General features: G+C 43.2%; 1 protein-coding gene across 3 annotated transcripts in view; it reads right to left on the bottom strand.

Moving 5' to 3' along the window:
• Window positions 1-16,866, bottom strand: part of DOCK5 (dedicator of cytokinesis 5) — a 219,585-nt gene that overhangs the window by 47,499 nt on the left and 155,220 nt on the right. For all 3 annotated transcript variants that reach the window (XM_032288556.1, XM_032288558.1, XM_032288557.1), the window contains 5 exons: window positions 14,849-14,985; window positions 8,936-9,031; window positions 6,759-6,857; window positions 2,514-2,608; window positions 985-1,063 (listed from right to left, as the gene is read on the bottom strand). In XM_032288556.1, the coding sequence (XP_032144447.1) occupies window positions 985-1,063; window positions 2,514-2,608; window positions 6,759-6,857; window positions 8,936-9,031; window positions 14,849-14,985 (506 nt within the window). The remainder of the gene's footprint in view (window positions 1-984; window positions 1,064-2,513; window positions 2,609-6,758; window positions 6,858-8,935; window positions 9,032-14,848; window positions 14,986-16,866) is intronic.

Here is a 16,866-nt window from a genome sequence, read left to right as displayed (position 1 = left end):
TCAACGTATTGGTCCCCTCCCACAACCAATCAGACTAGTCACCAGTCACTCCTTCATTTACATAGGGTGTAACCAAGTAACTGATGGGAAACTTCTAGAGGGTATTTAAATGCCAGAAAATTCTGTAACCAGCACTCTTGAGGCGCTTGCTGGAGCCCGCTCCCACTCTGTGGAGTGTACTTTCATTTCAGTAAATCTGTGATTTTGTTGCTTCATTCTTTCATTGCTTTCTTTGTACATTTTGTCCAATTCCTTGTTCAAAATGCCAAGAACCTGGACGATTCGTTGTTAAGAACCTCCACTGATAACAGTTCCACAGATACAAAAATGAAGAACACAGAAAGCACATCATCCACAAAATGCAGAGTACTCTGGGAGGTAAGCAGTATGAGAGCAAGGAGCTTACCTGTCTTCACCAGGGAAATGCCCCTACTGGGGCACAAAATAGTGCCTTGTACATATAAGTACTCTGACATTTGTTAAATGGACGAATGAATGAGTGAATCAATGAATGAGTGAATGAAGATAGAGCTAGTGCTATAATCTGTTCTGAAATTCCTTTAGACTTTCACAAACTGCATACAAACTGTTCTTTAGAACTGTCCATTTGTAGGTAGGAGAGTTACCTGTGTCCTTATTTTAGCCATGTGTGTTTATGTGTATTTGTGTAAATATACAAAGGGTCAACTCCAAATGTTTACAGCGACAAGGAGGATTATTTGTATTTTTGATCTTCTACTATTTTTAATTTTTTGTTTGTTTTTTTAAATGTGTTACCTTTATAGAAAGAAGAAACAACCCCTATTTTATTGTGTTTAAAGGACAGTGGGACAGGTATGTTTGCTTTAGAAAATGAAAAAAAAACACAGGAAAACCTTTTTCATGTGAAAATGGTGAAATCTGAGGAGACATTTTCCAAATTCATATAGTTCTCTTGCCATGGGCCAAGAATTCCAGAAGCATATAGGTGAGTCACATGCCTACCTGAAGTTCAAAGCTTGCCTGATCCATGAAGCATTTTGTGAGAACCTCAGCAAACTGATTTATAGCACGGAGAAAAACCCTGGGGAAGGAAAACACCAGATAAAGAAGGCAACTTTATGCCGTTTGAAATCATTTCCCACCAATGTTAAAAACTAAATCAAACCTGAACCAGGCATCATAAGACCTCACAATCTTACAGTGTCCTGGTAGACCAAAAGCACAACACCATCTGCAGACAGGGCACAGGAGCTTAGTTTATAGAACTAACAAGACGAGCCACTCAGGGCCATGTCCCAATGTAGGTAATTGACAGCAGATCTGAGACTGCAAACGAGGCCTCTTAAGCCTCAAACCAGAGTAACACAGAGTCTATTATAATGCCTCTGTTTAGGCTTAGGTTTCTGATGCAATTTTAAAAATCTAATCTGTACTTAGCAGGGAAGCCTTCTTCTAATCAGGTATCAGAGTAGAATTACTCAAAATCGGGTGTCATGTAGAGTTAACAATAATGCTTACAATAATGGTTTGCTTTATTTAGCTCATTGAATTCCAACACTCTTTTAATATAATATGTATTCAGTTCATTTCACTTCTGTTCAACAAATATTTGTTGTGGGCCAGTAATTGCAAGGCATGGGCTCAGGTCTGTGCTGAAAGACACAGTTCCTGGTCTTAAGAAATATTTAACTTAGGGAAATTAACAATATGTCCATCTAACCATTATCCAACATAGAATCTGAAAATGATTCTATGAGAAGGTTTGAATGGGGTATGGAAAATCAAAGGAAGAAGAGATGGCATCCAGGCCAGAAAGGCTTCCTCTGGAGGTGACGCTTGGGAAGAACTTTACAGAACGGCAGAAACACTGACAGTTAGAGGTTATAGGAAAGGCACTGCTTGCGGAAGACTGGTGTGAGGCAGAGCAGACCATGTGAACACACTCGGCAGAGGCCAGTCTGGTTGGAGTACAGGTACACACACAGGGAAGTGGCAGAAGCGACTAGTTATTGGGCACTATGTATCGGAAGCCCTATGATTTCGCCAAACTTTTAACTAGTAAACTCATTTAGGAGTTTATCCTAATAACCATGGTTGTTTTTAAATATTTAAGGCAAGGAAGGCTATCACAGTGCTATTTCACATAATAGAAAATGGAAAAAATCTAAATGTTCGTAAGAAGAATCTGGTTAAATACATCATGGACTGGTCATAGAACAGACGGGAACAGGTGAGCCCTAAATGTCAGGATGAAGCCAGGCCCCGTGGAGCCATTGAAAGGTACAGTGCAGAGTTAAGGAGGACGATGACCATGAAGGCACTGAAGAGACCGCGCTAGAGAAGGGAGCGGGAGCCCAAGGTGGGCAAAGGCAATGACCCTGGGAAAATCAGGATCACGAGCACATAAATTAGATCTTCACTTTACAGACGATGGGTCTGAGGCAAAGGGATTTAACGACACTTCCCAAAGGTCACACAGCAGCCTCAGGCATTCAGACAAATGCCTCAGGGCTGGCCGGGGGCTGTCTCACCTGCTTTGAGTCATATTCATCACCATCCAATCTTTGGCATAGACATTCTTTCCAATCAGGTCCTTGAACATGATAAACGTTTCCATGAGGAAGTCCTGTGGAGAGCAGAGGAGAGGTTGGGGGAAAACTGGGTTCTATTCATAGTCTTTATTCCGGCGTGTACATAAGCAGAACCACAACCTCAGAACAGGACGTCCTCAGTCCCACAGTAATGGCCCATCTTTCCAGGGTTGTAGGAATAACAAAGCATTCTTACAGCTAGCTATGATGTGATTTGATTTTTGTATTGTAGGACCCTGAGGAAGATGAGGACAAAAGGAATCATCCATATTTTACAAATGATACAACTCAGGCTAAGAAAAACTAAAGGACTCACTTAAGGGCATAGAAAGTGGGAAGAAGGGCCAGGAGTGGTGGCTTATGCCTGTAATCCCAGGACTTTGGGAGGCCGAGGTAGGCAGATCAAGGGGTAAGGAGTTCAAGACCAGCCTGGCTAAGATGGCGAAACCCCGTCTCTTCTAAAAATACAAAAATTTGCCAGGCATGATGTGTCTGCTTGTACTCTCAGCTCCTCAGGAGGCTGAGGCAGGAGAATCACTTGAACCTGGGAGGTAGAGGTTGCAGTGAGCTGAGATTGTGCCATTCCACCAGCCTGGGGGCAGAACAAGACTCCGTCTCAAAAAGAAGAAAAGAAAAAAAGAAAGCGGGAAGGAGAAGAGCTGGACGAGAACTTGGGGCTATGAACCCCAAGTCTGAAACCTTTATCTCTTTCATCCTCTGCTGCCATAGCTTATCAGAATGTATCTCATACACTTAAACATAATTCACCAATAATTGTTCGTAAATGGGTACATTTAACAGATTTCAGTGCAATTCTCCTTTTCATGGTTAGAACAGGACAATGTGATACACATGAGAGGCAGAATCACGATTCTTCTTGTGCCAGGACGTTATCATGTGCAGCCTGGAAGAAGGGTCCTAAATGGTCCTTAGAAAGGGATCCTAACAGTGACTGGTGATGACTAATAACTAATCACGTAAGCATACAGAATAGGAAACCTGGCTCTTCTGCTCCAAAGGGGACTGGGAGCCAAAACTAATTCAGAAATAGAACAATCAGAGTTAAAAGCAAAGCTAAAACGTTTTGAAGGCATTTTTATTAGTTAGCTAAATTTAGACCTTTTCCAGTGGGACTCCTGAAAGTCCTGTCCTGTTTCTCTGGCACTAACCTACACAGTCCCGCCTGGACACCTGCATATTGTGCAGTAGTAAAAACAGTATGTGAGAGGCAGGAGGCCTGAGTCTGTTGCTAACCATATTTTTCTGAGATGCTGCTCAAGCTGGGTAACTTCCTATACTTTGGATGCTGAACGGCACGGGGAATGGCTCTCTCTGGCCAACAAGTGTGCATGTAACTGTGGGTTTTCCCCGGTTTTATGGTGAGTTAGACATATCCACCCCCATTTCTGAAATCACAGACATAATGAATTCAAAATTTGTTTCATCATATATTTTATTTATTTATTTATTTTGAGAGGGCGTCTTGGCCTGTCACCCAGGCTGGAGTACAGTGGCATGATCTCAATTCACTGCAACCTCCACCTCCCGAGTTTAAGAGATTCTCCTGCCTCAGCCTCCCAAGAAGCTGGGAGTACAGGTGTCAAGATGTTCTGCCACCACCACCGGCTAATTTTTCATTTTTGTATTTTTAGTAGAGATGGGGTTTCACCATGTTGGCCAGGCTGGTCTCAAACTCCTGACCTCCAGTGATCCACCTGCCTCGGCCTCCCAAAGTGCTGAAATTACAGGTGTGAGCTGCCACATTCGGCCTCATTATGTACTTTAAGTGCTTCCCCCAATTTATTAACCATTCTGTTAACCTTTCTTTGAAATCCATAGGAATTCACAGCTTGTGAGGTAAGGATCGAATTTAGATACTTCTTATTTGGTTCAGATACAGATTCTCCATTGAACTCCTAGAAATCTAAATTAATGAGACAGCATGATAAAGGAAACTCACAGAGAATCCCAAAACTCCGTTTTATCTACCACTTCCCAACAGCCTTTACGCAGTTCACTCAGAAGGCAGCATGAGGGAGTCAAAGGAACGGCCACTGGGAGGCAAAGGCCTGTCTGTGCACGGTATCTCACCCACTGGAGACTAAATTCAGGCATGTTCCCTCATTTCCCAAGGCCTTCATTCGCTCGTGGGGATAATGATCCTCTTTTAATTACATAATATAGGTGGAGGAGCTCGCCATCATGCTGGCAAAGAGGAGGTATGCCCCTTTTTTTCTTAGTTAACAATGGAGCCAAATTGTTAGGGTTTGAATTTAAAGCTTCCCTATTATGCCTGCTTTCTGAAGGAAATTTGAAAAAAAAATCCCTAAAATGTTTAATGTTAATTTTACTTTACAGAGAAATAACAAAATGATGATTGTTATAAAAAGCTTGTTCTCATAGGCATTAGCTACATGCCAACCTGCAGGAAGCTGGGCATTTCCCATGCGTGGAGCCAAGTTAACACTTAAATTACACTCAAGGTGGGTACAGGTGAGGAAGCTGAGGTTGAGTGAGGTTAAACAGCTTGCCCCATACGGTATACAAGGAAGTGGAATCATCAGAATTCAAACCCAGAGCTGGGTGTTGTAACGCCTGTGCTCTTACCCGCTATACCACTTGCCTGTAGAGATCTCACACACGGCTAAGGCACCCTTGGCCTTACCCCTCCCCTCCCTTCCACTCATCCAGGTCCTCTTGCTTCTGGTCTCCACAGGCACATCTACATATTGCTATGGTTCCTGTGACATGCTGCCTGCCATGGCCCAAGTGGCAGCTCATGGAGACCTCTGGCTCAAGTCACATGGTCTAATACTGAGCGTCTACCATGGGACCAACTAATAACAAACAGTATTTTCTCTCCAACTCCTTGTATGCTTGTCTATCATGTGGGCATCACAGAAAGGAAAGTGATGGGCAAGGAAGGAACTGCCAATCCATGGGGGCACTGGCCACCTACTCAGCATGACAGATGCAGAAAGTGGAGAATCCAGAACCAAAAGACTCGAATATGCACAGATGATGGGAAGTTATCCAAAGACTAGTGTCCACATGACATCAGTACGCTAATCTAGCTGCACATCCGGTCCACTGCTCTGCAAAGTCTAATAACACTTCACAGACATCTGAACATATATAGCAATAATTACATATATAAATAATACGAAGGGCCAACAACAATGCCCTGAAGGGAAGGTGTTGTCAAGTCACAGCCAGAGGCCTAACTCAGCCTCTCACATGAATGCTTCATAGCAACTAGGAGAACAATTTTCCTGCTTAAAACAATAGAGAACAAAATATTTTCACCTGAAGATAACTTATAAATGTTTTTGGGGAGAGATAGCATGGGGAGAAATGCCGGATATAGGTGATGGGGAGGAAGGCAGCAAATCACACTGCCATGTGTGTACCTATGCGACAATCTTGCATGTATTCACATGTACCCCAAAAACTAAAACGCAATAAAAGAAAAGAAAGGGAAAGGAAAGAAATGTTTTAAAGCAGGAGTCCCCAACTCTCTTGTCACCAGGGACTGGTTTCATGAAAGACAATTTTTCCATGGATGAGGGCAGGAAGGGGTTTTGGGATGAAACTGTCCCACCTCAGATTCACAGAAGCTGGCAACCTAGATTCCTCCCATGTGCAGTTCACAACAGGACTCTGCTCCTATGAGAATCTAATGCCTCTGCTGATCAGACAGGAGGCAGAGCTCAGGAGTTAATCCTCACTGGCCCACTTGTACCCGTTGTAAAGGGCAGGGATTACCTCTTTTTACTGCTGTCTTTCAAATGATATCAACCACATCTTAGGAGACTTTGTGTACCCCTGCCTTCTAAAATCCCTGCCACAGCATCAGTAGTTACTGTACCCACATATTAAGCAATATTCTCTTTTCAGAGCAAAAAACATCTCCTAAATGTTGCTAAATAAGGGTTCTCTCTAAACTCAAGAGAGATTAAGGTGTGTGATAACCTCTTGGTATATGTGTTGTACTCTTTTTCAAACCCTGTCAAAGAAGGAAAGTAGAAATCAGCTCTCTTCTTTCCATAATCACTGTGGACAGCCACATAGCACTGGAGCTGGGTGGGAAGAGAACCCTGGATTCATGGTGTTCAGTTTCAGTCATTTTTTTAAACCAAATATAAGAAGTCTTCAGGTTACCAGGACCCCATAAAGGCAACTTACAATGATGTCTTGTCTGGTTTTGAAAGTGCTGATGTAGTGGCCATAGTGGCTGTCATCCATTTGCCGCAGGATGGCAATCATGCAAGCCACAAAACTCCCCTGGAAGGAAAAGGAAAGCACAAATCCAAGACTCCTTAGACCAACAAGATATGAGCCCCATGAACTTGGCTTTTCCCACTCAATGAGCCATGCAGGTCCCCACCACACTGGAAACGCACTGCATTCTAAAGGTCCAAAGGCCACGTGCTTTGCTGTTTCTGCTTCAAACTACCTCCTTCCATGTCTGAGTGAAGGAATCCCATTAATAGCTATGGAGTGTGGATTCCTACAGACAGGACACCTCAGTGAGATTACCAGTGAAGATGTAAAACTTGTGGGGCTTTGGGTCTCTTGTTGAGACAGAGCTGTAGTATAGAATTCCATGGAGAAATGTCTGAACACTTAGATTAGTTAAACAAATCTGATTCGGGAAGAAGGCTAGGAGGAAAAGAGGTGGCAACACTGATCATGGTGGAGAGGAGGGCAAGCAATGGTGATGATAACTCCTTACTATGTGGTTTGGCTGTGTCCCCACCCAAATCTCATCTTGAATTCTACTTCCCATTATCCCCATGTGTTGTGGGAGGGGCCTGGTGGGAGGTAATTTAATCGTGGGAACGGTTACCCTCATGTTATTCTCATGATAGTTAGTGAGTTCTCACGAGATCTGAAGGCTTCACAAAGGGGTTTTTCCCCCTTTTGCTTGGCAATTCTTGCTGCTACCATGTGAAGAAGGACATGTTTGCTTCCCCCTCCGCCACGATTATTAAGTTTCCTGAGGCCTCCCCAGCCATGCTGAACTGTGAGTCAATTAAACCTCTTTCCTTTATAAATTACTCAGGTATGTCTTTATCAGCAGCATGAGAACAGACTAATACAACCTGATGCCACTTTTCCAACTCCAGAGCCCTTCAGCCAGTTGTTCTTACATATTACCCACATGAACTGTGAGCCTGACTGGAAGAGAAAAAATTAATAACTGGGTGGTTAACACTGCTTCCATTTGTGAGTTCAGGAATTACATATTCAAGGTTCTCTCCCCTAGTCCAAAAATATTTGAATTATAGACTTGTTTTTTTAGGCAGGGGATAAAGATCCAGGGTTACTAAACTCCTATATTTATCTTGTTATGAAAATAACACAAAGGAATTTTGCACAACAGAGATCAACAAGAATTCAATGAACAAAGGAATTTAGCACAATAATCTTTCCCTCTGGAAAGATTCCCCAAGCAGAACAATGAAAGACTGTCTGTGTCCATCTCTTTCTGAACATATGCCTTAGACTGTCCCTTTTGTTTTAAAAAGTTTATTTTTTAGGCCAGGCATGGTGGTTCACACCTGTAATCGCAGCACTTTGGGAGGCCAAGGCTGGCTGATCACTTGAGGTCAGAAGTTCAAAATCAGCTCACCTACATGGTGAAACCTCATGTCTCTTAAAAATAAAAATTAGCTGAGCCTGGTGGTGGGCACCTGTGATCCAAGCTACTTGGAAGGCTGAGGTAGAACCGTGTGAACCCAGGAGGCAGAGATGCAGTGACCAAGGTCATGCCACTGCACTTTAGCCTGGGTGACAGAGACAGAGCCTGTCTCAAAAAAAAAAAAAAGTTTATTTTTTCAATTATAAAGCAATGTAAATTTATTGTACTAAGGCATTTGATATATATATTGCCAAATTATCACTAGCTTTTATTCCCACCAGTGTCTAACACAATTTGTTTCTCCAGGACCTTGCCTAATCTGGGTATTAGAGGCTTATTTAATCTCACTTTGCATTTTCATTTCGTTTTCTCTGAATTAAACAGTCCGTCCATGAACTTTTTGGCTATTTATCTTTCTCACATTCTCCCACCTTAGCCTCCTGAGTAGCTGGAATCACAGGCACGCACCATCACTACGCCCAGCTAATTTTTAATTTTTTGTAGAGATGGGGTCTGACTATATTGCCTAGGCTAGATTATTTTCACTTAATGGAAAATCCATGTCAGAACCAAGATCTGCTCAAGATTATAACCAATAGCCCATGATGTGAGAGGTCCATGTGAAGAACAGCCTGAAGCCACTGGTCCCATAGGCCTCCTGATAGGCGGGGGGGCAGAGAAGCAGCAGCAGCTGGGGATCCACCAAAGAGATACTCACGATGTGGGGAGACTGCCGGCTCATCCCAATCACTGTCCGGTTGATCCTTCTCAGCAGCCGTTCCATTATAAGCTGGATGTGTGTCGCAGTGGCGCCCTGGGGGGAACACAGGATTTGACTCCATTTCTTCTGACTCAGTTTTACTTTTCTTTAGGGAACCTCAGATAGATGGGATTTGTCTTTAGATCTCTTTCTGGCTCTTCCCTACAAAGCAATCTCTTGTCCAAAAGGGAAAAATGGTCTCACGGAATAATAACTTTATAAAGAAAATCAACTGAAAATGATCATCTTTTAAAATAACATTTAAAAGATGAAGGTGGTATGCAGGGATGAGTGCCTTCCTAATAATTCAGACTGCTCAGGTTCACTGAGAGCCTATTGTGGCCACTGACTCAACAAATCGTTTTGGGGGACCCCCATTAGCGTGACCTATTCTGCTCTGAGGTCGAACAAACTAGAACTTCCCAGGTCAATAAGGCACAAGTGTGGGAAATGAAAGCAAAGTTCTTGCCACCTTCTGTGTTGGAGAAAAAAAAAAAAAAAACACAAGAAATTCAAGTCAAGAGGATTGCTATGGAGTACACGTTTGTGTCTCCTCCAAGTTCATATGTGAAGCCCTAACCCCCAGTGTGATGGTATTAGGAGATGGGGCTCTTGGGAGGTAATGAAGGTTAGCTGAAGTCATGAGGGTGGGGCCCTGGACTGATGGGATGAATGCCCTTAGTAAATGAGATATCACAGAGCTTGCTCTTTCTTTCCACCACGTGAGCACACAGCAAGAAGGCAGCTGTCTGCAGGCCGGGAAGAGAGCCCTTACCAAAACTTAACCATGGTGGCACCCTGATCTCAGACGCTCAGTCTCCAGGACTGTGAGAAAATAAATATTTGTAGTTTAAGCCACACATTCTGTTTCATTTTGTCATGGAAGACTGAGCAGACTAATGCAAGGATTTTGTATTCTGACTCTGTCATGTGTGACTTTGAGCAATTATCCAACTTCGCTGAGCTTGCAGTTTTCACAGCTGCAAAGGGGGATAGTAACAGTTTTCTTACAGGACTGACGTACATGAGTGTGCTGAATAAATGCATATTATTTCTTTCACCTTCTTTCTTTTTTTGTAGCTAGATATTACACTCATTTGGCTCCAACTTACCCATATGCAACTTGACTTTTCATAGCCTCTATCCATCCTTGCTTTATGATAGATATTTTGAAACTCCGGCTTAATACTTCAAATAACTAAATCATTGCTATATGTATGGTTTTTTTGTTTTGTTTTGTTTTGTTTTGCTTAACGGTTTTATCATTTTTTACAAATTTAACTGGCAAAGACTATATTTATGAAACGTGTACAACATGATGACTTGATATACATAATTGTGTAATGATTTCCATGGTCAAATTAACACATTCATTGCCACCCATGCTGTACATTAGATTCCCAGTGCTGATCCCATAACTGACACTTTCTACCCTTTGGCCAACATCTCCCCATCCTGCTCCCTAACGCCCTGCAGCCCCTGGTAAAGATTGTTCTACTCTCTGCCTCTAGGAGTCTAACTTCTTCAGATTCTAATAGAAGTGAGATCAGGTAGGATGTGTCTACGGCTATATGTTTGTTTTTATTTCAATAGTTTTTGGGGTACAAGTAGTTTCTGGTTACATGGTATTGGTGATTCTGAGATTTTCATGCACACATCACCCAAGCAGTGTACACCGTACCCAATGTGCAGTCCTTTACCCCTCACCTACCTCCTACCCTTCCCCCACAAAGTCCATTATATTAATCTTAAGCCTTTGCATTCTCATAGCTTAGCTCCCACTTATAAGTGAGAACATATAATATCTGGTTTTCCATTCTTGAGTTACCTCATGTAGAATAACGGCCTCCATCTCCATTTAAGTTACTGCAAAAGACATACTTTTGTTCCTTTTTAAGGGTGAGTAGTACTCCATGATGCATATATACCACACTTTAGCCACTCACTGGCCAATGGGCACTTAGGTGGGTTTCATATTGTTGCTATTGCAAATTACCAAGCTATAAACATGTAGGTACATGTGTCTTTTTCATATAATGACTTATTTTCCTTTAGGCAGATGCCAAGGAGTGGGCTTACTGGATTGAATGGTAGTTCTGCTGTTAAGCTCTTTAAGGAATCTCCACACTGTTTTTCATAGATGTTGTACTAATTGACATTCCCTCCAGCAGTGGAGCAGTGTTCCCTTTCACCACATCCATGCCAACATTTATTGTTTCTTGACTTCTTTTTTTTTTCTGATTCAGATCTCACTCTGTTGCACTCAGGCTAGAGTGCAGTGGTGTAATCTTGGCCAACTTCAACCTCCACCTCCTGAGTTCAAGCAATTATCCTGCCTTAGCCTCCTGAGTAGCTGGGATTACAGGTGCCCACTACCACACCCGGCTAATTTTTTGTATTTTTTGTAGAGATGGGGTTTCATCATGTTGGCCAGGCTGGTCTCAAACTCCTGACCTCAGGTGATCTGCCCACCTCAGCATGCCAGAGTGCTGGGATTACAGGCATGAGCCACCATGCTTGGCTGCTTTTTGACTTCTTAATTATGGTATGGCTGTTTGTATTTTAATTACAGTATTAAGTATTTTGGATCCACGCCCCCCTCTCTGCTTCCCTCTGTCCCTTCCTTCTTCTCTCCCTCCTTCCTTTGCTTCTTGTTAGTCATTTACTTGTTTCCCATTTCCCTGAATGAAAGTGATTCATAAAATCAGCCTCTCCAGGAGATGCAGCTTTCACTTCCATTTACCTAACATTTCCTTAGTGTGGGACTAACTAGACGTGCAAGTCACATGCTGTGCCCTGTGGGGAGGTGTGAAATGAACAGGGCTCCTCTGAGCCTTAAGAGATTTATATTGTGGGGGTGGGGGGTGAGTAAGACATAAATTTAAATAAGCATAACACAAGGATCCCCTAGAAGGTGGGCTCCTGGGGGCAGGGTTCTTGCTTCTCTAGTTCACTGCCATAGTCCTAGACTATCCCAGTGCCTGGAGCATGCCATCAGTTTCCCAAGGATTTGTGAGCTGCATTCTTCTTCTTTTTTTTTTTTTTAAAAAAATACAGAGTTTCACTCTTATTGCCCAGGCTGGAGTGCAATGACACGATCTTGGCTCACTGCAACCTCCGTCTCCCAAGTTCAAGCGATTCTCTTGCTTCAGCCTCCCAAGCAGCTGGAATGACAGGCATGCATCGCCACACCTGGCTAATTTCATATTTTTAGTAGAGATGGGGTTTCTCCATGTTGATCAGGCTGGTCTTGAGCTCCTGACCTCAGGTGATCCACTCGCCTCAGCCTCCCAGAGTGCTGGGATTACAGGTGTGAGCCACTGTGTCCGACTACTGTGAGCTGCATTCATAACTCAGTGTACAAAGTGATAAAATCCTCAAAAGAGACTCGAGGGGTGCATGAAGGGAATCAGTAGAATTTTGCAGGATCACACCAGGGCCAACTTGACAGAGTCACCTACTGCCACTAGAATTGACAGAATGAGGCCAATTCCAAAACAGAGCTGTTGGGAGAGGAGGGAATCCTGCAATATATTTTTTTTTAAGGCGGGAAGAACAAATGTCAGTAATTAGAGCCTTGAATTAGCTGAGGAGGTGAGAGGACAAGGGAAGAGATATTGAGCCAATGCACACATTTCAAAATGTTTATGGAGGGAAAAAAATACCACCATGACTGACAAAAAATTATTGGACTTACTACTTTACCAGAGCTCCAAGATCAATAATTTTGCATGTCTCTGCTCCTTACAGGGAACATAATATTGGGAAGACTGAAATAAAAAGCTAATTTAAGTCTCCTTGCACAGGATTTAAATACACTCAAGAGTCTTTTTAAAGAGTCTTTCTGTGTGGTGAGGTTGGTAGAGATGCTACATATTAAAAAATAGGGTCAGAAGTGGAAGAGACCTAAGAAGTCATCTAGAACAATTCCTACATACAAGGAACTGGATAGGAAACTGAGGCACTGAGATATCTGCCTAAGGACAAATAGCTACAGAGGAGTAATAATGGGACTAGATTCCAAAGCCTCGATTCTTGTGCTTCACATTAACTTTTGATCATAAACATATGATTTCTAGAACAATGGATTCCTGCCTAAACCAACGTACCAGGTACATTGCTGCCAAATTTATAGGGCTTGGAGCTTTACTTCATTATTTTAAGTAATTACTGAGTTATAACAGTTACTTAAAAACAAAAAGTATTGTGTTTATGATGTGATTGGTCACATTTATGTATTTGCTGCAAAGTCCTTGGTTAGGAACCAAATCAAAAATCACAGCATGCTTTGGGAACATTTATTTCATTTTATAATGTGGTTTCTATAAACATACTTAATAAAAAAAAAAGGGGGGAATGACCTATAATGAATAAATATCAAAAAAGCAGTGCAAGGGTAAGTGGGATACAGGGGATTAGGGAAGTGGAGGGACAGAGACTGGGGGAGTGGCAAGAGACAGCAATGGTACTCTCACATACTTCTGAGGCTGCAGTGTGGGTTCACAGAAATACAACGTGCCTGTGCAAACCATGAGCAGGAGAAAAGGTAGAAAGAAAAGGTAGGCCTTGGTCAAATGGTGGTGGACTCTGACAGGTGAACTAAGGTTTATCTATAGGAAAAGGTGTAGTATTCATATCCTGTGGTAGAACAGAACCCAAAGATGCTGTAGAGATAAAGAGTTTAGGCAAAGACAAAGTAGTTTCCCTGTGCTGTGGGAACACCTGTGCCATGCAACCTCCACAGACGTGGTGACTATGATTTGTGGCAAGATACCTTTTCTTTCTCAGCCCTAACTGTTCAAGTGAACGCATTCTGCAAAGTTCTCCAGCTTCCTGTGTGGGGGCTCTGCTAGGCCTGTGGGCTGCACTATTTCTAGGACATGTGCCCACAGGCACAGCATGTGACTTGCACATCTAGTTAGGCATATCTAGGACATGCTGAATACAGGCAAGTTCAGCCCTAGGTTTATAAGAGGGATGGGGGCCAGGTCAAGCAAGATAAGGAAACATAATTTCCACAAGGCTTCCAGAGAAAGCAATAGTGTCCAATAGGATATGGAAATGAGAACTGAGCGGCTCAGAAATAGCAGGTTGTCAGGCATCAGAGGATGAGAAGGAAGAGGTTTCTGGTTTCTTCATAAAAACAGAATGACCTTTGATTCTTTTTTTTTTTTTTTTTTAATAGAGACAGAGTCTTACTAAGTTGCCCAGGCTGGTCATGGGTCTTTTTTGGTTTTTTGTTTTTTTGAGATGGAGTCTTGCTCTGTCACCAGGCTGGAGTGCAGTAGTACGATCTCGGCTCACCCCTGCAACCTCCACTTCCCAGGTTCAAGTGATTCTCTTGCCTCAGCCTACCGAGTAGCTGGGATTACAGGTATGCGCCACCACGCCTGGCTAATTTTTGTATTTTTAGTAGAGACAGGGTTTCACCACGTTGGCCAGGATGGTGTCAATCTCTTGACCTCGTGATCCACCTGCCTTGGCCTCCCAAAGTGCTGGTCAGTCTTGAACTCCTGGGCTCAATTGACCTTCCTGCCTTGGCCTCCCAAAGTGCTGGGATTATAGGCCTGAGCCACCATGCCCAGCCAGTTCTTTGCTTCTTAAGAATAGTCACAGGAATCTCAATGGTGGGCGCACTGGGCAAGCCAGTTCAATCAGCCCGTGGAAGGCACAAGAAGTAATCTGACTTCGCCTGGACCTAGATTTGCCCTGGAGGCTCTGACCTCCTTAATTATCTCTACAATGGGCACAACCTGCCTTAATATCTGAGTTGGAAACTACCGGAAAAGAGGAAGGCCATGGAGTCACTCCTGCCTGGGTGCAAAGGGGACAGTGTGAGCTCTGTGCAGCATCAGATATGAGTCAACTCACCACATCCTTCCTGTCCAGCACTTCCAGGATGTTGCTCAGAAGCTGCGAGCTTGCCTCAAGGTCAGGCTTGCTGGAGTTGTCATCTAACTGGCCGCTGAGCTGGTCTGTCAGCAGTGGCAGCAGCACTTCTCTGCACTCTGAGAAGGAAAACACAGACAGCTCACATGCAGGAGTGCCACTGCGTGCACCGCCTCTCCTTCCTGCTACTCTCTCTCGGCCTGTCCCAGTGGCTCTAAGCTCTGCAATCAGACCTGCAGCGATGCAGCCCCCCCAGGCCACGCAGGAACACCAGAAACCTTGTCTCTACTAAAATTATAAAATAAATTAGCCAGGCGTGGTGGCACGTGGAACTTTACCCTTGTTCGGTGTGTAGATGAGTGAATTAAAAAAAAAAAAAAAAGGAACTTCATCTTTGCAACTGGATTATACAAACTAAGAAAATGACCCCTTCCCCAGGAAAAGGTGCGAACTTAGCAAAATGTGTAAATTATTTAACAATTTCTCTAGCTTTTAAAAATGCCAACCTAATACATGACAGTGAGGCCTTCTGAAACAAATAAAACCAAGCAAGTCACAGATGATTTTTTTTCCAAAATTTTTTTCACCTAATGGAGAAAATTTACTAAAAGAAGTTCCTACAAATACTGAGCTTCCCTAGTACATTTCAATGGGATTCTGCTCATGTCTGTGCAGGCCTGCAGATTTCAGAAAGTAAGGTATGATCTATTATGTCTTCTGAGAGCTTTGCTACTGTAACACATTTTATAATGCGTTGAGAATGCTACAGAAGTGACTGTTAAAGTGATCACATTCTAATCAGAATTATCTAGTGGGTGCTTGCTCTTCTGCTCAAACACCTTATCTACTATCTCAATTACCTTTTCTGTAACCTTAGAAGCAAAAGTTATCAAAGCATATTAAAATGTTTAGTAATAACTTACTTTAGAAATAAATGTTTTCTATTTAAGAGCATTCACAGGCCGCGTGTGGTGGCTCATACCTGTAATCCCAGCACTTTGGGAGGCCAAGGCGGGTGGATCACAAGGTCAGGGGTTCGAGACCAGCCTGATCAACATGGTGAAACCTCGTCTCTACTAAAAATACAAAAATTAGCTGGGCATGGTGGCATGGGACTGTCATCCCAGCTACTGTGGAGGCTGAGGTTGGAGAATCGCTTGAACCCAGGAGGCGGAGCTTGCAGTGAGCTGAGATCACGCCACTGCACTGCACTCTAGCCTGGGCGACAGAGCGAAACTCCATCTCAAAAAATGAAAACAAAAAACCCAAAAAGCGAAGAGCATTCACTAGCTTTTTGCAGTCATGACCTCTGCCTCCAATTGTGCCTTAGAAACATTTGCAATTTCTAAGAGTCAGAAATTGCAATTCTAAGAGTCCAATTTATAGAGTCAGAAAATATCAGAACCCAAAGAGGCTACTGATACGATCTAGTTCAAGTCCTTCCTTCCACAGAGCTGGAAGTTGAGACTTACAGAAGGTCACTTATTTGTCCAGTTACATAACTAGCCAGGGACAAGGCCAGGAAGGCTCTCCCACCAATGATCCACTCAATTTGTTCGATGTTGAGGAGTCCTGCTGGTCTTTAGATCCCCAGGAAATATATACACATAACATGAGGTCACCCTCTGGGAGCCCCTGACCAGGTAAGCCCCAAAAGAAGCCTCTACAGCTGCCCCACTCTAACAAGCCTTCAATTTATGGGGAAGGCCCAGGTGCTGGACCTTCTCCTTATATAGCTTTGGGGTAGAAACACTTGGTGGCTATTTGCTATACTCTACTTAAAAAATGAAAAGTATTTTACCAGTGTAAGAGTTTTTCCTCCATGCCCCACTCCTTTCCCAGTAATATACTAGTAATCTGACTTCTGCCAGCCTACCCCCACCACAAAGAAAAGGCTTGAACGGGCATAGTGGCTCATGCCTATAATGCCAGCACTTTGAGGGGGCCAAGGTAGGTGAATCACCTGAGGTCAGGAGTTTGAAGCTAGCTGGCCAACATGG

This window comes from Sapajus apella, unplaced genomic scaffold (genome assembly GCF_009761245.1).
Source record: "Sapajus apella isolate SASKATOON/1434 unplaced genomic scaffold, GSC_monkey_1.0 scaffold21, whole genome shotgun sequence".
NCBI lineage: Eukaryota > Metazoa > Chordata > Mammalia > Primates > Cebidae > Sapajus > Sapajus apella.
Note: the sequence above shows the minus strand (reverse complement) of the source record. Positions and strands in the feature narration are given on the sequence as shown.